We start from the raw sequence: 24,089 nt of genomic DNA on the forward strand, positions 1-24,089 counted from the left end.
CTACACAACCAATAAGGGGATCAGCCCGCTCGACGACAGTGTGGGTTCTAAAATCGGCATTTCAGGCAGGAGTGGCAGGTGATCATTGTGTTACTTAAGCACTTATTTGGAAATTCTTTAACAAATTACTTAATGCATTGCACTTTTATTATTCCGTTTTAAAAAAATAGAATTATGCTTTAACAGGAGGCTCGTAATAAAACAAGCTCGTCACTTTCGTCCGTAAATCAAGTGACCTGCAGTCAATGAAATAGTCCGAAAATTTCTGTTAGTCCGTTAAAAGCTTAGTAACGTCATACTTTTGCGGGTGTTTTTCTATGGCGGGTGGACAGATGAAATTATAACCTCCAATTGTCTTTTAGGTTTTCGGTGTCAAATCAGTTTGTATTAGAAGTTGTTAAAATATTATAGTTTAGCTACTTCCGAAATTTTTTAACTTGCGTTTAAACACATTTTAAAAGTTTTTTTTAAATGTGAAAATAAGTACCCGAGTGAAGAATATTTGTTTTACTTAAGTGAATTTTCCCCCAAAATCATTTCTCAGCAGTTTTCAGCACTGAAATAGAAAAATACTAGACCAAGCTGAGCGGTGTTTCGTAAATCTGGGTGTTTACTTGAGTGTATTAAATTAATTATCAAGCCCCGTCTACAACATTTTGCAAGTGCTAACATTATTACAATTTTTAGTGATATTCGAGTAATTCTGTAAACAGCCTTGTTTGAGTCGTTAGTTTATGTTCGCTATTTTAAGAATGACTCAGTCCCTCTTGTAACTAATTACTGTATATAATGTTATGTCACTAGATTTTTACGCAACGTTATTATGAGGTAAATAATATATTTTTTAATAAATTTAATTGCACGTTTCATTAATTTTTTTGGTTAAAGGGTCCGATATGAAGCTATTGGGTTAACCCTAACACTGTTTCATGTAGGTAGCTATTACGCATTGTGGGACTCATCATTTAGTTTTCTTACATTTACTTTCATATTGCCAAATTATTTAAATTATACTAATAGTAATATGGTTGTGTTTATAATCATTAGACTTTTATATTTAAAGCCTTTTGTCTTAAGAAATTTAAAAACTGAGGACATTCCACAGCAGAATAGATTTCATTTCAATTTTTTTGCACAGTACCTTAACTTCCTGATGCCATCACACATAGTTCAAAGAAAAATTTGTTCTTCACATAAAAATTTAAAAAAATGGTCTGGTTCTATTATTAAAGACCTTATATGGATAAAAGAACAACCGCTAGTACTGAACATAAGAAGAAAAAAAAAGTATCTACACTATTCACAATTTATAATAATTAAATTAATAATTACACCCAGAGTAAAAATCACTTAAAATATTATTTTCAAATAAAAAATTTTAAAATTGTAATATTAAAGTGTCATAGGGTTTTTTTTTCGTATGGACGAAAAAGGAGTAATTTGGGCGCCACCACGTGGAAGGGCACGTGGACCCGGCTACGAACTCTCGGCTCAGGGTCGTGACGTGACCCGTGTGGGGCTAGGCTAATTTCCTCCTCTCGTGCGTCGTGTTCGTGGGCTCTTGAGGCGTCCCACACGCCTCGGAACTCAGGGAATTATACACGTGACCACTGAACCACACATTCTGAGTTAGTAACTTTATTACCAGCGATTTTATTACATGGCACGTTACAAAAATGTTAAAAGAGTTTTACATAAAGTACTAAAAAAACACCGTTGCGGGTGCTAACCAGTTTATATGCTGACCAGGTCACCGCGTGGCCTGGCCTCGAGAGTCAATCACGTATTACGCGTACGAAATATCCTTAAACGGAAAACAAATATTTATGCGAAAGAGTCTACCACCTGGAGCAGGCCTCTAAGAAATTAAAAGGTTTCAGATTTATTTAAAGATGCGACGGAAACTAATGGATCAGTAAACAAAAGAGATGAAGTCGACGAAGTGCGCGGGCTGCTCCTACTCCAGGCGGCGAACGGAAACAGACTGACGAGACCAGGGCATCATGGCCTCCGGGAAGTGTTAAGTTCCTGTTATGTTACCAGGTAGCCATCCGGTAACATACTTAATCAAACAAATATTATTTAAAAAACAAAATTTAAGTACACTTATTTATAATTAACAACTTTTAGTTATGGTGTTATTCCTTATTAAAGTTTAAAAACTATTGGCGGTTAGTTCTGCGGATGCCCGCATGGGGCGCTGTGCCGTCCTTACTAAAACTTGAGGCGTGACAATTAGGGATATTTTATTACATAAAAAGGTTTATACATTATGTTTATTTTGATAAAAGAAAGGGGTCGTCGCACAGACTCTAACACCGCCTCTTGCCGGGCGCCCAACACACACACACACACACACGCACGGGGCGGGAGGTTTGAATAGAGGGTGGTGGTGGGAGGAGAGGGGTGGCGACGGCGTGAGGCACATCGGGCTTAGGGAGGGCGTAGCCCCGGTCGACGTCAAAAGTTTAATTTCAATATCCCACCATTCATGAAGCTGTAGTACCTAGCTCTAAATGCCAAATAGAGCAACACTATTGCTTGTGACCTAGCTCAATTGCTGGAGACAGTGATGTCAACAGTAATATTTATTTGGGAGAATTTCTTTTACCTATGTTGGAGCATTGGAGAGCCCAAAAAAAATAAGCACTCACAGAGTAACAATGCCGTTACCTTTCTAGTGTACAGTTATTTACTCTACGTTGTAAATCACTCGGCAGCTGATGGATGGCCGTTACAGGCTATTGTTACTCAGGCTTTAAGCAAAAAATGAGTTAGTCATTCTTCACTAATATTTGAAGAAGAATAGGGCATGATATGTTTTTTTTATATTCCCATTATGTGTTCATTATTTTTCTTTGTATCAATTTTTTTTATGAACTTAAAATCATTGGACTAATAATGTGGATGGTTTCTGTAAGACTTATAAACATGCACATTTTAATAGTATATTTTTTCTGTACACCAAGTTAAGTGACAATTTCAATGCTGTTCTGTTGCTCCTGAAAATCCAATGTCTATACTGATTGAATCCCACCCTAAAGTAAAAAGGCCATGCTTGTCTACCTGTACTATTAAATTTGACGTTGTACCGCCTGCACCCCTCAAGTCCTTTTCCCCCGCTGGCGTAATGCATCCTCCAACCAGACCGCATGAGTCAGAGAAGCCATTGTTAATAAGGGCAGTGTGTGTGTCTGTGTTTGCCCATAATTATTCTTTTAAGTTAATCCATACTGTTAATTGTGTTTTCCTAAAGTCAAAGGGACATGTGAAGTGTTAGGTCATTTAAGTTTCACATGGTTAGTTTTAGTTCTTTTTTATGAGGTTTGGTAGGACATGGCTACGTAACCCCCTCTTCTTGCCTCTGCCACCTTGCGGCAGTCTTCAGTCTTGAACCGGCCACGGTCCGGGGCTGATGCATCGTCCCGCTGGGGCCATCACAGTTATTCTTATTGGCTACAGTATTCTGGTAACTATAAGTTTTCATCCTAAGCCTTCTTGCATTTCCCGTCCACGTGTCCCGGGTCCATTTGTGGTGCATGGCTTAATCCGGCCATCATTAACTGCACCCGCTGCGTAAATACCCGTGCAGACTGTTGTCATCTCAAGTAAACGTTTAGTGCAACATGAGTATTTTCACTCAATAACATCATTAATGTATAATTCCCTTTCTTGTCGTGTGTATTTTTACTTCGCCAGTCACAAACTTTACAGTGTACCGCAAGTGCATAAAGTGAACTGTAACTTGTTCAATTTGTATGTTGTTTCATATTGTCTTCATGGAAAGTATTCTGCACAGTGTACCGCTGCCAGCACAAACAGCAATAAAGCCATGTTTTTCCCAGTCTGCTCATTTAGTGAAGTTTTTCAGCTTCACCTCAGCCACCGAGCCTAGTGGGGCACGCTGGGGCCGACGACTCACGTAACATCATCGGTTAGCGGCAAGAGCCAGCCTGGTGCCCTCCCGGAACAATGTTTAAATTCATTCTCGCCAACTCACATTAGGCTCACCCTGGGTCTCAAATACACAGACCACGGGTGATGGCAAATTATGTAAACGAAAAACACATTTTAGTCACAGAAGTAATATAGTCATAAATATTTTTTTAAAATGTAATTATGGGTATTAAATAAGTTAATTTTTTTTTTAGCTCTGATATAACCAACATGATTATATTTTTATTTTAACATAGTAACATGACAGTTCTTAGAAATAACTATACAAGCTTGGAATTTTGTTTGCCATGACATTGGCCACTGTGAAAAAGAGTACACACTTCAAAAGTTAAAGTCACCACTAGAATTTTTGTGTCTCCTTGAACAAAAACAAAATTTTAAGTCAGAAATTTAAAAAAAAAAAATATTTTATTAAAGACGTGTAGTTATTGACTAAACATTTATCCCAGAGAAGATCTTGCAGAGTTAAAGCTGTGATGTTGCTAGTGAAGAAAGTCTAGTGAAGCTAATTGGCAGTGATGAAAACAATTGTGATACTCGTTAAAATGAGTCCAATGATTTCATACTTACCCTGAGCCAATAGCTTAATATATTTAACCTGCCGGCTTAATTTTGACCTATGGAGTGCTGTGCTTTGAAGCTAAAATGGAGTAGATTTTCTGAATTTCTTTTTGTGCTACAGATATATATATTTTTTTGGCCTTTATGGAAAATGACGATGCAAGTAAAATGTGTTAATCACAGGAATTCGTAAATCCCAGGTACATAGAAATGAGGTTATATTGTATTTAGAAAAGTGAATTAACTATAATAAATATAAAAGTTTAATTTTTACACTATATATGTAAGCTATTCACGAAAAACATCATAGTTACTAATGAAAAACACAAAGACTTTATAAAAAAAAAAAGGATTGACAAATAATATTGTAGTACACTAGAAGTATCAAACCACACAAAGGTATAAAATATGTATAAATTAAATATAATCAATACATCTAATCAATTGTACATCTTATTTTAACATTATTAAATTTAATTCAAACTATAACTTTGTGCAGAAAGAATTCCATAGTAAGAAAGATTGGAATACTTAAACCATAATGCACCACATTTAGTATGTTAATATGTATACCTACTTATAATTTTTATTATATATATTTATTCAGTATTATTTGATCAACTTTGAGGGTGTGGTAATATTTAGTGTAAAATATAATAATTACTAAGGTGTGTTAAACTACAGTTCCAAATAGTAAATTGTGCCCAGTATTAAAGTAACATGGAGTGACCTCTTATGGTTTAATTATTATGCTCCAGTGTTTTAACTTATTGCACTCTTGCAGTAAACATACAGATAAATAGTAGGTACTCAGTTTGTACATGAACCATCATCATTACACTATTAATACTGAAAATTATTCAAATGCATGGTGGTGAGGCATTGGAGAGATATTTTCAGAGAGGATTGAGGAAGAGAGACTCCCTATTTTTTAAACTGCAGTAGTAAACTTGCCGCATCCACACAATGATTTTTGGTGTTACGCCCTTAGAATTTTAGCATTTCATCAAATTCAGTGTCATCGAAATCCAAAACTGTTTTGCCCTGCTTCAAAACAGAACACATTTTTTTGTTGCTGGCGTCATTAAGCGGTAGTTTTATCTCGCCTGGAAACCGACAACTTCTCTTTGTGTCTTTCCGTACATTGATGCTGCCAGTGAGAAAATCATAACGCGCACAGTCTGGAGTGTCTCCTGATTCTGGAACTGCTTTGGATCCACATTGTGAGGAAGCACTTCCTAGAAAACTTCCCCGGTGCAGGTCTTGCCCAAAGCTATTGCTCCACGTTCTCTTATTCATGCTGCCTTTCTGTGTACTAACATTCTGTTCAGGTAAAGCATCTTGCTCTGTATTACTTGATAAACTTCTCTCTTTAATGTCACTTAAAAGATTTAAACTGCCACTGGTTTTTCCACAGTTCGATGGAACAGGACTTCTGGGATACTTGCTACAGTTCTGCTTTCCAGCTTCATTTTGTGGAGTAGTTACAGTCTCAGTATGTAAAAATTTATTCAATTTTGTATTCGTACAATTATTTGATGAAATTATGCCAAAAGGCAAGTGTCTGAAATTTTGCCCAGCATTTATTTCCTGCAGAGAAGTTTTTGATGGAGATGTAACAGTTTCAGATGGTTCAGTGCTTGAAGTATTGCTTATAAATTTACTCCACTTGCTATTCAGTGGTTCCACTTTGCCTGAAAAATAAAAATACATCCTGCACATTTTGTGAAGTTTATTACATAACATCTACGCTAATGTACAGTAAGACTATTACCTACTACAGTGTAAGGTTTAAATCTAGCATTCTATGCTTGATCACATAAAATCCTACACCAGTCGAGACACTGGCATTCAGATTATTTTTTTTGGGTGGATTCCGGATTATCCACTAAAGTTGCATTACTGTGCTTCCGGCATTTTCAATTTGCTCCGTGTTTATTGTTACTGTCGGTTTTCAGTTCCATAAATTTTAGCCAGTTTTCTAGCAGGTTTATTTCACATTTCATCTCACATTAAAACTACGTTGATGATTCGATGATTTAGCAAGATTGCTAATCTGATATGGCAGTGGTCTGGAAGACTTTCACTGTACAACAGATACTACACAATCTGGTAGGCGACAAATAATTATGCTCAGAATCTACAGGCAAAAGTTGAGACTTAACTAGAAACAATGACTCTGTAACCTATAAATTTACCTTGGACAGACAAAATGTCGCCTCCACATGCTTTAACCGGTGTTTCCTTACATACTTGTTCAGACTCAGGGCAACGTTCCATGTTTTCAGTTGAAAAACTTGTGTACTCTGCCTTTTGTCTGCGCAAATCATTTAACTTTTGCACGTGAACACGGCAATCTTTCCCGCTACCTCTGCCATATACCTGCACAAATACAAAAAATACTGTTTGGAACTGAATGTGGCAATGCATTCGGCTAAAGAAAGACTTAAAAAAAAATTAAACTGCATTTGATGATAAGTAAATCTCATTCTTGAGGGAAATATTGTATGTGTGTACAAAAATATGACAATTTGGATGCAGCAGGCTTTAGTCTCAATCAATTAGTAGTAGTAGTAAGTTGTGATGTACACAGAATATGTATTATTTTGAACCAACTTCAAAAATTGTGTTTAAGATTAGATAAGTATTTTTAGCTATATTTCATACATGTAAAAAGAACAATATTATTTTAAGTGTAAACATAAGGAGTATCAGAGAGAAGAGTCAGTTAATTAAAACAATGCCATAATTTATTTTTGTATTAAGTCGATCCTGCTTACAGATGAATATCTTGAATAGGCAAAGAACAGACAGAGTTCCCACACACAGGAAACATTGGGAAAACTCACGGAACTGAAAATAAAATGTCAACAAAAATTGTTCATATCTACGTACAAATCAGTATCAGTAATTTTTCACATATTAATGTATTAAAAAAATTATTTTAGTCGTAAATACCATTTGCTGTTAGTAACCCTTATCTGATTATTTTTTGCACCACATGAGTACAAAAGGGATATGGAATCACCATTTATATTAAAAAAAATACCACACCTGCTTAACTGATTGCTTTTCACTGCACATTTTACACTGCCATTTATTGGTACTTTTCTTCACAATGTGTACCTGAAACATCATATTCACTCGTGAAATAATTACACGCACTTGCACCTGCAGTGCAATTAAGACACTGCCGTATGTTCATTTTGGTCTAGTTTACACTAAACAGGACACTGAATTGAATAGCTTTTCATTAGTACATTCCCCAAAGGGCTTAACATCTGGTCCACACTGGGGTCATTACATACTATTCCGGGTGAAATAGGGAGAGCGGCACACTGATGCAACGAATGGGTGTGACCTGCTGGGAAATGAACCGAAGTGTCAACCCTTGATAGGGAAGACTAATGTAATGTTATACAGCAAGTGCTTGTCCCGTAAGAAAGCAGGGGGATGTAATGACGTAAGTAACGTCATAGCGGTAATATCTTCAGTATTGTTACGGTATGGCAATCTAGAATAGTCCAAAACAATAAAACGTCAACTTACATTTTTCAAATTACTGGAGGAATGTGCAATTGAGTGGACCAGATTCAAATCATCTGGTTTTATAGTGTTGGTTGATTTTATTGACTTTGACAGTGGGTGAAAATACGATTCTGGTAATGATCATTACAAATTTAACAAGGGCTTTAAAGTTTTTATCAAGAATAGTCACTTCAAGGTTCTGCTGTGAGAGTTAATTTTTTTTTTGCTTAAACTACAGACTTTATGTCTTGTCAAGAGTTAAGTCATTAGAGATGGTAACACATGTCTGATGATAGTGACCACGGATATTGGGAAAAGGAATTAGCCTACATAGTAAGGAACATTTTCCAGGATTAATATCAGAAAACATCAATTCAAGTGGCTGGAATGAGAACCAGATAATAAACACAAATGCCATTTTATCTCTTCATTTGTTTATTGCATTAGGTACTTATTTATAAGTAAGTAATGTTTATCCACATCAATGGTGTTCAAAAATCACACAAGCAATGCTGCTATAGCAGGAAGATACTGCAATGTGCTAGTATTCGCAGCAAAGATGTCTGTTTGAACCACGTGTACTTTACCTGAAACGTCTCGCATGAATAGCACTGTAGCACCTGTAGCTCTTGAGGCATTTTTTTCCACTAGTATTTTCAAAGAGAATTGAAAAAAACACCTAAAACAAAAATTATTATCACACAAAGTCTTAAATCCATGATGTGTCTGTATGTAAATATTTTTATCCGTTGGCATCTTGAAAAATTACACGTGCACACACTGATTCAAATATCACTAAGATAAAGATAATGATATTTACAAAGAAAAGAGATCAGCAAGGAAAATGTATCACTGGATGGGGCAGGAGATAGGGAAAGTAGTAAAGGCAATAGCTCCTCCTGAGTCTGAACTGGGACTGCTTGGGAGGGTACTGAAAGGTAACGAGAGAAAATATAAAGCAGTAAAAAGTTACATTTCACATATCCCTTGATCCTGATGGCATAATCATGTAAACATCGATCCTGTGGTACATAATACTAGTTGTTTTAAATGAGTACGTTGTTGAAAGATCAAGGACATAAAAAAATATATGATATAACAATTAATTATGATCATAAAATATCTACGAAAAAAACAATTTCAGCAAGACCTGACATATCTAATTGTTTTTATTGTGATACTAAAGTTTTTTATGTCCAGGATCTTTCAATGTACTAAATTAAACATGAAGCATCAAGATCAGTGTACACAGGATCATGCAATCAGGTTCAAGGGATAAACTTGAATACATGATATGGAATAATTACTGATAAAGCTGAGACGAAGTTGGTCAGGCTGAAGCTATAGTAAGCTGTGCAGGAAACCTGGGAGTTTCTGAAGGTAGAGGGGTCACTCGTGTGAGGATCGAGAGACGACAGGTACGGGAAAAACGCACATGCCATCTGCAGGATGAGAGGTGGGTGGAAGGGTTAGTTGGATTTATGAAAACGATCAGGGGTGTAAAGGCTGGGAAAAAGGCTTCAGAGGAAAGGTAGGTCAGGTCAGCTACATTATAAATACTTTGAAACTGAACGGACATTAAAAATAATAAAATTAATTTTAATGGTTGTTTAGTTTTAAAGTATTTATAATGTAGCTGACCTAACCTAACAAACCAGAACAAAGGATTAACAGTAGGAACGAACGTAATTTTTTAAAGCATAAAAATTTGAAACGTTAAAAACTCACCTAAGTTGGAGGCGGCCTATTGGTTCATTTGAATATTGGCCTATCACGAACTATCACGTGACAATATTATCCAAAAAAAAACAAACAAAAAAACAATTGATACTCGTAAACAAAAAACAATGTTGAACACCGCGTGAATGTGCAGGTATAGTGATTAAAATTTAAAAATTCGATATCTCCAAAATAATTGGAATATATCTCCGCAGGCTGAATGAAAAGAGGACGTAAACGAGCATATAATAAAAGTTATTTCAGATTTTATAATTTTTTTTTACAATAATTAAAATTTAAAAATTCGATATCTCCAAAAGTAATTGGAATTTCTTATCTCCGCAGGCAGTTATGAAAAGAGGACGTAAAAGAGCATATAATGAAAGTTATTTCAGATTTGTACGATTTTTTTTGGCGCTAATCCGTACACTACATATTTATCTTCTGTCCAATTCAAATTATGGCAAGAAAAACAGAATTGTTGACAACAAAACAAACCTGACTGACATAACAGTAGTCACCACGTACCTGTTTTAAAATTTAAAGAACTCCGGAATCCAACCCGAACTCCGACCCAAGCATTATGACATTATTTTCAAATTTCTGTGAAAATGCGGGAATTATGTCATATGTCCCACCAATGATATATATATATATATATATATATATATATATATATATATATACATATATAAACAACAGTAGTGACAACAATACAATTGTAAGATTAATATAATTAGTTTGAAAATGACAGCATTATTTATATCTTAAAATTAAATAGTTCAAAAATTTACATTATAAGCTTTTTCTAAAATTTCATTACTTTTGTATTTTAACTTATATATAACTTTTAAAATGCGCTGTAAACGTGAGTTTTTAACACGCTTGAGAACTCTATGAAATGCTTTGAAATGTACTTAATCAATCATTACTTGATCATTACCAAAGCCGACCTCCGTAGCGTAATCGGATGCACACCGGCTTACGGTGCGAGGGGCACTGGGTTCGAGTCCCGGGTAATGCACGGGTGTTTACCTACATACGGCAATATGATCGATGATATAATAAAAAGACTTCGAATAAGAAAGAAAACAACCCTATGGCCGTTGTTGCGCAGATGTAGGCCACCAAAAATCATTACCAACGTAAGAAAAGACATCACATTTCGTAGCTCAGATTCTGTTCTTTACGAGATTATTATAATAAAATTATGCTAAAGATCTTTCAATATTACGTTATCAAAGTCAGTTTCAATTAAATACTTAGATTACTGCTCGCACGTTTATCCATCATGACTAAATAAAAATAAAAATAAATTCCATAAAGTAACCTTGAAACTTAGCGGTTTTATGTTGTGTTTTACATTCAATTATTGTCGTTCAATCTATTGTTGCTACTCGAATATTTGGTTCATTGAAGTATGCTAATTGATTTAGTACAAAAAACTTATATACTTGTATGCTCGTTGATACAAACCCAGCAAAACAAAAGAAAAGCCTGTGTTGGCGGTTTTCATGAAAGTTTGAATTAATTTTTAAATGGTTTTGATAACCTAGAATACTACATTGTCAAACTAATATATAAATATAATTTTTGGACCAACATTACTTTAAAGTTTTGATAAAATTAAGAAATGAACTATTCACAGTCTGAACTTGAAAACAAAGTTTGTCGATTGTGTTTGACACCTAGTAATTGTTGTATTCATTTGAATAATAAATGGGGTGAAACAATGAAATTGAGACAAAAAATAAACAGCATTTTGCCATTTCAAGTAAGGGGATTGATTGTATTTCTGTCTATATATGTATATGGGTGGAAGCCCAATCGCAAATGTAACAATCAATATGTGTGTGTGTGTTTTCTCAGTCTTGCTTATAATTACTATTTTTTTTGTGAATAAAGCAACAAAAATTTTTTTCCAGCTTTATACGTACAATAGTTTTTTTTTTTTTAATTTAGATTCAGACACAACACTGTTGAGTACCTATATAACACTTGTTAAAAACAGCGTCTGTACTACAATGTCAACTAAAACAAGCTTTAGCTTTAACGTTAACATGTTGCTAATTAGCCAATTATTTTGTACAGTTTCACATATACATGTTAGAGGTCATGTTGGAATAAAATACAATAATACATACAGCAGTGACAATAAGCTATTAATACATTATTTAATTTCAAAAATATTGTTGCTTCTTTATTTTTGTTGTTTGAACAGGAAGTCTCTTTTGAGTTAAACAAGCTAATAACCATGGGCGTCACAACCGGGGGGGACGGGGGGGACATGTTCCCCCCCAATAATAAAAGTCTTTCGGCCCCTCCAATAATATATTTAGTTTCGTAGTTTCTCCGGATGTTTAAATTAATGATTTTGTGTGGATATAGCACCAGCAGATATGTTAACTGTGTTTTTACAAATTTGTTCTCTGAAAATATTTTTTATAAAAAATAAATTATATATTGCAACCAACTATAATTAGAATATTTAGGAAAGAAAAATGCCTAAAAACCACCTGTTTGCACCTTCAAACCCCATATTTTCTCGGGGGAGGACCCCCGGACCCCCCACTTTTTTTTCCAGGGGATAGATATTCCTCAACAACTAAATCAATTGAATTCCCCCCAAAAAAATATATCCTTGCGACGCCCATGCTAATAACCACAGCAGCATAAATTTTTTATGATATGGAAATCATCAAATAAATGTAAAGATCTTGTGTTTTGTAATGTAAATATAATTACACGAGGCTTAATTGTTACATTTTTTGTGTTCACATAGTGAATGAATATCTAATGCATTTTAAAAGCCAAAAGCAGAGAACTTTTAAGATGCTTTGTACTGTTTGGAACTTGCAGTGTGCACATTCTTACAATATAGATAATATACACCACAGTCATGGTAATTAGCGACACAAATTACACTAAGTTTCCTGAAGTGATCTTGGGAAACCGTGGATAACCAAAATTGGGAAGGCAGGACCAGGATTTGAACCCGGGTCCAGTGGAATACGAGGCCTGTGTCTTACCTCTGGGCTGCCTCGCTCCGTATGTGTAAGGAAGACCTAGTGGTGAACACACTGGGACAAGGAACTGGTACATTTGGCTCAGTGGTAGATGCCGAAGTTTGGATCTTGCAAAACTGCTTTAATTTTAAGTATGGTCTTGCATACACATGATTCATAAAAAACACTATTGGGTGATTTTAATAGTTACGTTAAATTCACTGTTTAAGTCCACTATTATAAAAAATTAAAAATATCTAGATAATTTAATATATCAAAAAAAATTTTATCTAAACTCTTATCCGAATAAAGTAGGATGTCTTTAGCCATGTGTAAACTACATTTTTTCATCATCTCTAAACAACTTCATCCTAACGAACACATACCGGTTGAGGAGTGGTAATGAATTCCTTGACATAATGAGCTACTGCTCAGACTTTGGCAGTTCACTTAGTTTCCCACTTGCCTCAGGTACGCCACCTCGGCCACCGAAATATTTATTGTCCCGCACTTGTTGCGAAGCACCATCACTGCCAACACGAGCAACTGAGATATTGTGTTTTCAGATCGATGAGCACGATGGCCGTTCCAAGTACATCTGCTGGGACTGCTGCATGCACGTTCAGCTGCTGAGCGCCTTCGTGCAGAAGTGCGTGCGGACCAACGAGACGCTGAAGGGAGCGGCCGGGAGCTCCCACTCACAGCCGTCCCAGGTGCGCTTCTGCCCTCGTGGCCGCGCAGTAGCGTGTTGGCGACGTTGCAAACAATTCCCCAAAGTAACAGTGCTTAGAACTTTCTTGTCGTGGGTTTGAAATAATAAAGGTATGCTGTATCTTACTGTGGTTAATTAAAACTTTATATAAGAAAATTGGTTGTATGTAAAAATGAGTGTGTCAATGCCTAATTAAGTCTTTTTAATTTGCAGAAATACAGTTTAAATAGGGACAAATAATTACTAATAATTACTAATAGAAAATTTTTTGTGTTTGCCGACGTTCCTCATTTAATTAAACTTGCTAGGAATCATTTTTTTGGACAAAGGATTTACTGTGGAAGGAAACGATATAAACAAGGAGTATGTACAACGGTTAATTAACAACTCAATGCATGAATTCAAAATAGCTCCTAAACTAGCTCAGCGTCACTTGCATGTTGTAGGCACACAAAGTACGTAGGGACATATAAATCCTTATTACATTTTAATTTAAATAAATTAAAGAAGAACAATGGTGTGCTTGCACTTGAAGGAGTTGTGAACACACCACTGTTTGTATTGGGAGTGAGTGTGCCGTGAGAGCCGCAGACACGGCAGGGGGAGACGTGAGGGGCGCGCCGTGTTGCAGTCGAGCGACACTGCAGCGAGCGTCAGCAACTGCGCGGAGCAGCTGCCCGACTGGCTGTCTCTGAGCTTCGACAGCGAGGCTGCAAGCGCTGACTCCGCCTCGCCAGCTGCCTCCGTGAGTGCCGCAGTCCGGGTCACCGACGCTCTCCGTGGGAGTCCTCGGAGGATCCTTCCATCCCCCCCTCCCTCCCTTCCCGAACCCTGTTGTCAGACCTCACACCGCGTCACCTTCCCGTCAACGACGAAACCCTGAGCGCTCCCGATTCCAAAAGTTAGCAAACTCAGTGGATGATTCTTTACCCTGGTTAAACCACCGCTCATTTCCATTCAGCCTGCATGCATTATTGAAGTGCTTCCCAGATATAACGAGATTCTGGGTGCCAGCCTATTTACTGGCTGCACGGTTAGGAACACAGCGCATGGCTGGTCCGTGGTGCCTCGTTCCTTACTGGGGCATCGAGAATGTTCGGCCCACATGCATGCAGCCTTCAACGTTAGTTTTGTTTTTTTATTTTTTATACATATTTTTTTGTTCCATGGCTCCCATGTGGAGTCAAGGTTCCAGGATATAGACCATGCCAATTCATACATTAAAAATATTTTCACATGCATTGCTATTGACATGTTTGAAAGAAAAAAATTACAAACATGTTTACCTCCATAAAATACAGTATATTACATATAGTTAAGGGAAAGATTTTATGGTTTTAGTTTTAGGTAAAATATGTTTTTAAAAACTGGAGATGGTATTGTTTTTATTTTTATGTATTGTATTTATTCTTATGACTAATGTAATATTCAATAAATATGAAACTTAAATATTTATTAATAACTAGGTACTTATTTCACCAAAATATTCTCATTTTGACTGACACATGATTTACTTACACAATATAATCATTAGTAATAAGCATGTCTAGAACAGAACTAATAAGCAATTTTTGTGTGTTTAAAAAAGTCCCAACATCATTTTGAAAAAAAATTTTGTTACTTATAAAATGCAAGATCAAACAATGTAATATTAGTTTTTTCCAATCATATTTATCTCATAAAATTAGTTGCAAAATTCATGCTAAATGAATTGACCATAGTAAAAGATACAATTTTTGTAATATGAGTTAAGTTGTGTCAAACTATTAATTGTTTTCTTATAATTTTAGTTACATTTTGGAGCTAAATGGTGTATTAACTTGCATTTCTGTGTTTTATGTTCTATTGACATGTGTTATTTCGGTTTGATTGCAATTCACCTCATAATCTTGTCCCGACACACACAAATATTACTGGACAGAGTGTGCATGATAATGGTCAAATTAAGTTTACTTAACTGTTCATAAAGCAAATTTTGGTAGGTACTTTATTACAACAGATGTAACATTTGCAATAAAATAAGATATCAGGTCAACTAAACAGTATTATGTACCTTTAAAGATATCCTTCAGAGAGTAGGAAAAAATGTTCTATGATAATTTGTTTTACTATTTTTTTGTTTAATAATGGTACACTCTTTATTTTTTGTTATTTTTTCTGGGATTATAAATTGTAAAGTTTTGTGCCTCGTCCACTGCTACTCCCCACCGGGTGGTCTGAGTCACGCACGGGTGTCGCCACCACGCCACCACGCCTGTCCGGGCCCGTCCCCGTGTGTAGGTCCCCACGACGCAGTGGGTGAACTGCCGCGTGGGGACGGTGTACAGTGTGCACTAGAGACAGAGTTCCGTGTTGCTCAGTTGTACTCAGATCGGCCCTTGTGGTTCACAAGCCACCTGGATTCCAGCTCGCAGCTCGCGAGTGAGGTCGATGACGTGCCTCGAGGCCGCGGCTAGCGGATGTCCTCGCGACGCGAGGGGAACGCCTCAGAGCATCCCTAGACCGAGGCCCCACTACCTGACTGTAGCTGTGTGAATAAAAAGATTATAACGTTTATTGTATACCTAATGTTAATATTAAGACTTTATTAACAGTTTTGTAAATTTTTTTTGGCATACTTTATCGCATGTTTGTGTGATACCCTACCTTTCTGAAGCGGTGAACTCTTTCAAATTTGCAAATGGCATGTTGTTCAAGGAATTTCAGAGCTTGAAATGTAAATATTTTAACTTCCAGGAAAATTGCACTGCTAAGTCTAAGAAGGAGCAATTAAAGTTCTCGGCCCACAAGGAGAAACCTTACAAAAAGAAGAAAATCTCATCTGACAATAAAGAAAACAGGTATATATTAGCAGGTTTATATTAGGCTTCTGAAAATATATATATTTTAATTCAAATTAAATTTTGAATCAAATATCAACTTTTTCATGAATGTCTAATATTTTTTTTAAATTAAATTTTATCATGTCTACAGTGTAACTTTTATTTCGCATTTCTCAGGAATCTTAGAAATATTTATCCAAAATACAGTAAATTGAAAAAGATATATATATATATGTATATATAATAAAAAAAACAATACATTTTCTTGAACCAATAACATTTTATGTTAAGAGCATTATTAGAAATTTCAAATATTCAAGTACAGATTATTTGTTACAATTAATATCAATGAACGCATAATAGTGCAGAAAACAAGTCTAAATTTCTCAATAAATCATTCTAGTTTCATTAATGTTTAACTTTTTTAAATTAAACTTTTTTTGAAGAGTTCCACTTGTATCTTTAGGTAATGAATAGATCAAAAAATATTTTATTTGAAATGTTGAATCAGATATAAAATTTTTTGTGAGGAAAATTTTTTTTTTAAATGTTTACAGACCCCTTTTCATATCAGATACATTAATTTATTACTGAGAAGTGAGCATTGACTTTTATAGGTAAGACGAAAATATGTTCAGTAATTAGTTCTAAGCAACGCAGACCAGGTGAAGCTTGAAAGCAGCGTGAAGCAGCGTGAAGCAGCGTGTGTGATGTGTGCCACAGGTCCCCGGGCCTGCTGTCCCGGAAGGTCGGCCGGCTGTCGAGGAGTGACGCTCCCGGCCACTACAACCTCAGGAACCAGAGAGGTGAGTGAGCCGCAGCCAACTTCGTCGCACTGCTTGGGCTGCCGGCCGGTCACCTGGTCCGTCCTCACCTCCGACACCTCTAAACTTACAACACCACCGACACTTTCAACACCTTCAGCACTTCCAACAACACCAACACTACCAACACAAACAACACTTCCAACAACACCAACACTACCAACACCAACAACACTTCCAACACCACCAACAACTCCAGCACTTCCAAAACTTCCAACACCACCAACAACTCCAGCACTTCCAAAACTTCCAACACCACCGACATCACTGACACCAACAACACTTCCAACACCACCAACATCTCTACCACTTCCAAAAATTCCAATATTTCCAACACTTCCAACACCTTCAATGCCTCCAACAACTCCAATGCCTCCAACAACTCCAATGCCTCCACCACCTCCAATGCCTCCAACAACTCCAATGCCTCCACCACCTCCAACACTTTCAACACTCCAACACCGCCAACACTTCCAAACCCTACAACATTTTTACCACCACTTCCACCACCACCAACACCTCCAACACTACCAACACTACAACCACCAACATTTTCAACACCTCCAACACTTCTAACACCACCAACACCTCCAACACTACCAACACTACAACCACCAACATTTTCAACACCTCCAACACTTCTAACACCACCAACACTTCCAACACCATTAACACCTTTAGCACTGCCAACATCACCTACACCTCCAATACCTCCAATGCCTCCAACGCTTCCAACATTTCCAACACCTCCAACGGCTCCTAAACCTCCTCTACCACGTAGTTCATTCTCCCGTTCACCCTCCTGCATATTCTGTTAAGGTTGCATCTTCACATCATTGTTTTTGTTTGATTGCAACCATGACCAGGAGGGAGAAGTAGAAAAATCTCCGGGACCCAAGCATCAGGGAAAGGACCCGATTGAGTTTAGAGATTTTTTTTAAATTCTCGAATTTACCCTGATAGGACGATAATTAATAGAATTCATTGGAAATATTTCAAGTAATGTAATATGCCAAGATCTTGTTTAGGGTTATGGCCGCAGTAATGTTTGCAGTCTTTTAATTGTAGCATTTGAGAAGTTGTACTTTGATCAATAGGGAGGTGACTCGACAACATTATTTGTTCCCGGGCCCAGGGTTTCTCTCGACGCTCCGATTGCAATTCCTGACGAAGTGCAGGCATTGCATATTACTTTCCGAAGCTAAATTTTGCTCTAGATATAGTCTACATTTTATCTGCTATTTGTGAAAAGTCAAAAAAATATTCAAATTCAAAATTTTTGCCGGAATAATTATATGACTGTCACTCGTTAGTAGTTTATTTCCGGTGTTCCTACGACCGGGTAATGCATTTAACTTTACTTCATTAGTCCCATTTGAAAATAGTTCTTCATTAAGACCTGGACTAAATAAAAAACCAAATGGTGGGTGTGTCTGGGTGTAACCTCGCGATGCAGTGTTAATGTTCGCCCTACCTACCTTTCAAGCGTCTCCAGTGTGTCGCAGTGAAAGTTATGATGAAACTGTTAGAGCAACCACCAAGACCGGCCAAGCCTGAAAGCCAAGGCTGCATTACCAAAAATTGTGGGTAAATCGTAAAAATAACCCATATGATCCAGTCTGTACAAAATGCATTTTATTCTTATAAAGCTGCTACTTTCCCTTGGAAATGATTCATAATTCATTATTAATTCTGAAGATAATCTTTCATTTCACATGTCATCTATGTATTTATTTTAGTGCTAGGAATATTCAAGTCCTCTAGTTTCACGTAACATTATGAAAAGATTTCACTCCGTTTCATTGGCTTTCATATGGAGGCGATAAGGGCTGTTGATATACATGCTTATAAAATGTTAAATACTTATATTCTAAGTATTTTAACGTGTTATTAAAAATAATTTTTATATGAATAAGTTCACACAGAAAAGTCTTCAGCAAGAATTTAGCAATATTGAGTTTGGCTTTAAAAAAAATTAACATTTTCAAAATTTTTAACTGATTTGTCCAATGCCATGTAGGTAAGAAATATAATATTTTATTCAAGTTTTGTTTTAACATGCACCCTTGAGAAATTTTTCTTTTAGTAACTGAAACCCTTTCGGCAGGGACACATTGGTCGAAACAGCTGAGCTCAATCATGTAATCCCATGCAGGCTGTGTGGTAACGTCTTTCACAATGCGAGGGTTGACACAGAGTTCAGAGTACCTGCTCACTCTTACATTCGTGAGAGAAGTGGCCACAGATATGACAAAGCAGAATCCTCAATCCGCACACCAAACTATCTCTGTGTGAGCTCCCTATTTGCAGTGTTTTGAGTATTTTTTTCCCCTCTGCGTTTGCGATGCATCACCAGCTCCGCAGCACGCCACCGCCCCCAGGGCCCCGCGCCCCAAGAAGATTTCTCGTCGCGCCAGGACCAGGCAGGGTCCTTCCCGGCGGGACGGGTCCCCGCAGCCTCTGCTCATCTTCAGCCGGAACGCTGCTCGCGCCGGAGACGAAGGTTCGTGTTGGCCGGCCGGTCGCTCAGGCTCGCGAGCGCGACGCTTCAGGGGGACCTGGCTGGGGCATTTCCGTTTGTGAGCGTACATGTTCAGTAGGTGATGGAAACTAAATTAAAGGACTAAATGCAGTGAAACCTTGTTGAGAAGCTTCACCAGTAGTAATATTGTAGGTCATGTGTTAAATTTTTTCAAAATACTATGAAATGAATTTCCTGTATTGGGATTTTCTTGAGGATTTCACTAGAAATTAATATTATTTTACGGAAAACTTTTGTAAAAGTAAAGTTACAACGTACTTGCTTCGTCTGCTTTTCTTGCTAGTGGTTGTATAACCACTAGCAAGAAAAGCAGACAAAGCAATTACGTTATAACTTTACTTTTACAAAAGTTTCCTGTAAAATAATACAACATTTCTGGACTTATTTTGGGACTAGGTGACTTACCAGGACCAGTAGACACTAGTGATTTTTTTATTTACTTACTTCTGCAGGTTTTTTTTAATGATCTGGTTTAGGGTCTCGTTTTATTTCTCATTCGGAGGTGACCTGCACCGGTGTGTCTGATTCCGAGGGTGTTGTCCCCGGCCTAGGTTTTGCCCCTGACTAGTAGCTATGTATAGTCACACATGCATCGCGTGATATGGTGAGTGATTGCTGCTCTGTTGTTGGCAGCGGACGGTCGCAGCGACAAGTCAGTTTCGGAATGCAACTTTGCGCTGGACGCGGGCGACTCGCCGGCCCCCGGGAGAGGCGGCGGGGCGGCACTCGGCGGGCGGAAGTGGTGCGACGGCAGCGTGCCCAGGAGTCCTCGCGAGCCCCGCGGCGCCGACGCCGACCTTAAGTCCTTGCTCGACGAACAACCGCAAACACGCGCAAGGGCAGGTGAACAACTGAATCTTCTACGTTGCATTAAGTGGCCGTGCTTGACATGAGTGCACCGGGCTCAGGCTTCTCATGATGGTAGAGGCGCTGTTTTAAAAGAGTGGTTCGTTTGTGAAAACTGAAATTAAAAATTATTGTCTGAACTCAAGAGGTCATAGCTATCAGATTAAACATTTTGTTTTCTTGTTGTAAGGTGAGGCAATGGATGTCCCAAGTAACTGTCTACAGTAATTTTTAGTGCTGTAAACAAATTTAACAAATAACTTCAGATCTTCCAATGACAGATTTTAGACATTGGAGCCGTGGTAGCAGAGCGGTCAGACCGCTGCAACCATCTTCTAACCATAGAAACAATACAGGATCATAAAATCATGGAAAATGTTGAAATTGTATTTCCAGGTGAGCACAGCAGCAATGCCAGAACCACACCCAGCAGCGAACACTTCCCTGGCGGGGTGAACTTCCTGGGGGTCCAGTCGGAGTACCCTCGCGACGAAGACCTCTCGGCCCAGTTCGCCCGACGACACCTGTCGTTTGTCTGCTAGCAGGCGTGACTGTACGTGCCTCCACAAGCCCTAGTGCGTCACCTCTGCTACTTCTTGCTGTCTGTTCAAAAATAGTCACGCCTCTGTATAGAATGTCATAATTTTAAGATATTTATGGAAACGCTTTGTTACTGAGAAGACGAGAATCGGATATTAAGACTGTCATTACACATCCCAGCTTCTTTTATTTAACTAAGAATGTTCACCGGAGGTACTTAAAGTGTTCATCACCGCATTCACAACACATTTAAGCCCTTTTATTCCACGTCTGTATCATTTTTTTTTTTAATGTCGCAAGTGATGAGGTTTTTGCAACTACATTTTGTATTCCTAGTTTTTTTTTTTGTTCATTGCAGTGAATGCTGTGACTTAAAGGTTCCCTGTTTACAGGCAATAAAATAGTGAAGAAATTATTTCTTACTAGGTTGTTACAGTTGTGGATTGCACTAAGTATTGTCGTATTTGACACACTAAAGTTGATCCATCTCCTCCCAGTTTTGATGTTATGTAATTTAGACAGAGTAAGAACATGAAAAAGAATGTATTTATGTGAGTAGTCCTTATGCAAAACTGTGCTGTCTTTTGGTAACAAAGTGGTTCTTGAAATAGTTATGAGCTTGTCATGTGTGTTTAACTAAGAAAATGTGTGTGTGTTTTTTTACATATTTAAACTGTAAATGCAATTAGAAGTCTACAAAATTTTGTGAATTTTGTTTACTATCCACTTATTTCAAACAGTGAAATACATTTATTTTTACTGCTGAGCAATACTGTAGTGTCTTGGTGTTCTGTCCTTGGTTTCTTCATACTTTCTCTCCAACTGGTCTGATGATTATCTCATCAATCTGAAAACAGAATTATAAAAAAAATATTAGTTTTAATTTCAAAACCATGTTCCTAAAGTGGAAGCAACATTAAATTGTAAGTTGTAATGAGATTGTAGGAATGTTGTTTTAAAGTTGGTACTATTGACGCCATCCTGCCTGCCTCGACTGATGATGCATTGCTCTGGTCGCCCGGCACCAACTAGCGGGGTGATACATGCGCTAGATTTATTATCTGCAGGAACATACTTATTTTTATGTTGTAAATCTGAAACATTGTTAGAGATGATTTGGGTGAACAGACTCCAACTGCTTGTATTTAATGCGTGACTTAACTTACATAAGGCATTAAAAAAAAAAAATTGCCAGTTAGCAAAAGGGTGCTGAAATATTAAAGTATAAAAATAAAAAAATAGAGAGACAAGGACATCATAAACGTGTTAAAATGGCCTAATTACTTTTAAAAAGTTCTGACTCCCCATTTGACTGAGAGGTATTCCACAACTACTACCCAAGGTAATGTACTTGTGATATATTCGTGTACAGACTTTTTACACACCTGTGAATTGGAACTAACGGAATATGACGAAGACGTCATAAACGTTTTTAAAGGCCTAATTACTTTTCAAAAGTTCTGACTCCCCAATTAAGGCGCCCGCCTCGTCAGGAGTGTGTGTGAGTTAGTGAGGCGGGACTGGCTGGTGCTTCTAGCGCGGTGTCGCCTCTGGACTGGCGCGCAGTCTTCTCGTCGTGCATATGAGCGGCGACCGTAGCATTATATTGCGGAGAAATGAAGATAAAGGTGTAATGCAAGTCCCTTTAAGTGCTTTCAAGAATCTGTACCGTTTGTTTTACGCATAAAAAAATTACTCTGAAAACATGCGTTTTAGCCATCTTAACTCTTCTTAAAAATTCAGTTTAAAAACTTAATCCAAAATCAAAAGTATACTTTTCGGCCCTCAGCGAACTCTTAAATGCTTTTCGTAAGCAGACTTTAAGTAGTTTTGAAATGGCGTTGTTTCTCCTGAAGCTCTGCGCGCCGCGTGGGCGGGGGGCCTTCACGGAGAGGTATTCCGCAAGCAGCAGGCGAGACCCCGGTCGGGGCACACCACACGGTCAACACGCACGCACCTGCACGTGGGGCGGCTGGCCCAGCACGAACACGAGCGTGTCCGCGATGTCCTTGGGCGTGAGCTGGGGGTTCTCCTTGAGCAGCACGTCCCCCAGCCGCTCCTCCAGGGACAGGATCATCTCCGTGCGCACCAGGCCGGGGCTGATGTTCTGTCGACATGCGCCTGCCCAGCTCACCCCATGCCCTTTTATAAAATATAAACCTGCCATAGTAAATTTTACTAAAAACTTTGCAAATCAGTCAACACGGAAGCATTATCTGCATGACAGTTAGGGATCGTCCATTAATCACGTGAGGCTCGAAAGGGGGGTGGAGGGGGGAGGAAATAATCACGAAATATCACAAGGGGGGGAGGGGGGGTGTAGAGAGATATCACGTGTATTTATTTTTTCGCCCGATTTCTACTAAACCGAAAAGCGACGCGTGACGTTGACTCGCCGTAGCCAGGCAACAATACCCCGCCTGCCGCAACATGAACCGCCCGGCTCGGCTTGCCAGTCGCCAGCAAGACTGTGATTTTGGCGCCGAATACATGCATAAATCACATATAAGCCTTTCCTTTATTATTTTTATGCCAGTGAGTATAAACCTGCAACCTTAATGTGTGTCTGGACATTTTTATCACTGTGCTTAATTTTCCAGAATTAAATTAGATTATACCTATATTTAAAGATAATATTCTGAAATTTTTAAAAATATTTTGTACCAAAAAAATACACGTGATTTATTGGGGGGAGGGGGGGGGGGGGTAGTCTAAAATAAAACCTCACCACAAATCACTAGGGGGGAGGGGGGGTTAAAAATTTGCTAAAAATACATCACGTGATTAATGGACGACCCCTTACCAGAGTAACCTTTGAAGGCCAGATTGTTGATGACTGCAGTCTTTTGTGCTGCTGTGAACTGAGACGTTGTTTTGTTGGGTTGAAATGAGACCCACAATATGACCGAACTGCCCCAAACAGATTCTCCAAGGCATCCTGGTTTAGGTTTCGTAGCTGAAGGTATTGGAAGCCAGCTTCGGACAACACATTCCATACTTGGATTGCAGCATCTTCCACTTCCACTTGGAAGT

General features: G+C 37.9%; 3 protein-coding genes across 12 annotated transcripts in view; 1 reads left to right on the top strand and 2 right to left on the bottom strand.

The window, feature by feature from the left end:
* Window positions 1-21,826, top strand: LOC134535204 (uncharacterized). Of its 6 annotated transcripts, none has more exons than XM_063374237.1 (8): window positions 1-4,718; window positions 13,337-13,483; window positions 14,114-14,227; window positions 16,219-16,322; window positions 17,028-17,110; window positions 19,485-19,631; window positions 20,304-20,513; window positions 20,913-21,826. In XM_063374237.1, exons 2-8 carry the CDS (start codon window positions 13,385-13,387, stop codon window positions 21,056-21,058), a joined length of 903 nt encoding a protein of 300 aa, XP_063230307.1. In that variant the 5' UTR covers window positions 1-4,718; window positions 13,337-13,384; the 3' UTR covers window positions 21,059-21,826. The 6 variants fall into 6 exon arrangements, with proteins under 6 accessions (XP_063230307.1, XP_063230305.1, XP_063230306.1 ...); XM_063374235.1 differs by having other exon boundaries at window positions 348-828; XM_063374236.1 differs by lacking the exon at window positions 1-4,718 and adding an exon at window positions 6,071-9,919.
* LOC134535206 (uncharacterized) lies at window positions 1,623-10,761 on the bottom strand. 4 transcript variants are annotated; one of them, XM_063374243.1, is made up of 5 exons: window positions 10,709-10,761; window positions 8,634-8,725; window positions 7,573-7,644; window positions 6,717-6,900; window positions 1,623-6,212 (listed from the first exon to the last, which is right to left on the bottom strand). In XM_063374243.1, the coding sequence occupies exons 2-5, from the start codon at window positions 8,682-8,684 to the stop codon at window positions 5,506-5,508; spliced, it is 1,014 nt and encodes a 337-aa protein (XP_063230313.1). In that variant the 5' UTR covers window positions 8,685-8,725; window positions 10,709-10,761; the 3' UTR covers window positions 1,623-5,505. The 4 variants fall into 4 exon arrangements, with proteins under 4 accessions (XP_063230313.1, XP_063230310.1, XP_063230311.1 ...); XM_063374240.1 differs by lacking the exon at window positions 10,709-10,761 and adding an exon at window positions 10,294-10,401; XM_063374241.1 differs by lacking the exon at window positions 10,709-10,761 and adding an exon at window positions 9,775-9,891.
* LOC134535207 (farnesol dehydrogenase-like) overlaps window positions 21,758-24,089 on the bottom strand; it is an 18,106-nt gene continuing 15,774 nt past the window's right edge. For both annotated transcript variants that reach the window (XM_063374244.1, XM_063374245.1), the window contains exons 5-6: window positions 23,014-23,163; window positions 21,758-21,903 (exon numbers count right to left, since the gene is read on the bottom strand). In XM_063374244.1, coding sequence (XP_063230314.1) covers window positions 21,862-21,903; window positions 23,014-23,163 — 192 coding nt within the window. In that variant the 3' untranslated portion in view covers window positions 21,758-21,861. The remainder of the gene's footprint in view (window positions 21,904-23,013; window positions 23,164-24,089) is intronic.

The sequence above is a fragment of the Bacillus rossius genome, chromosome 8, assembly GCF_032445375.1.
Source record: "Bacillus rossius redtenbacheri isolate Brsri chromosome 8, Brsri_v3, whole genome shotgun sequence".
Taxonomy (NCBI): Eukaryota; Metazoa; Arthropoda; class Insecta; order Phasmatodea; family Bacillidae; genus Bacillus; species Bacillus rossius.

What these genes read in the sequence shown, in the direction of transcription:
- LOC134535206 (XM_063374243.1), bottom strand. Translation starts at nt 8,684, where the DNA reads ATGCCTCAAGAGCTACAGGTGCTACAGTGCTATTCATGCGAGACGTTT. An exon ending in AAAAGCAATCAGTTAAGCAG is followed by an intron (nt 6,901 to 7,572) that starts GTGTGGTATTTT and finishes GTATTTGTGCAG; the next exon opens with GTATATGGCAGAGGTAGCGG. An exon ending in CGACATTTTGTCTGTCCAAG is followed by an intron (nt 6,213 to 6,716) that starts GTAAATTTATAG and finishes TTTATTTTTCAG; the next exon opens with GCAAAGTGGAACCACTGAAT.
- LOC134535204 (XM_063374232.1), top strand. Translation starts at nt 11,399, where the DNA reads ATGAACTATTCACAGTCTGAACTTGAAAACAAAGTTTGTCGATTGTGT. An exon ending in ACAGCATTTTGCCATTTCAA is followed by an intron (nt 11,540 to 13,336) that starts GTAAGGGGATTG and finishes TTGTGTTTTCAG; the next exon opens with ATCGATGAGCACGATGGCCG. An exon ending in CAACCTCAGGAACCAGAGAG is followed by an intron (nt 17,111 to 19,484) that starts GTGAGTGAGCCG and finishes ATGCATCACCAG; the next exon opens with CTCCGCAGCACGCCACCGCC.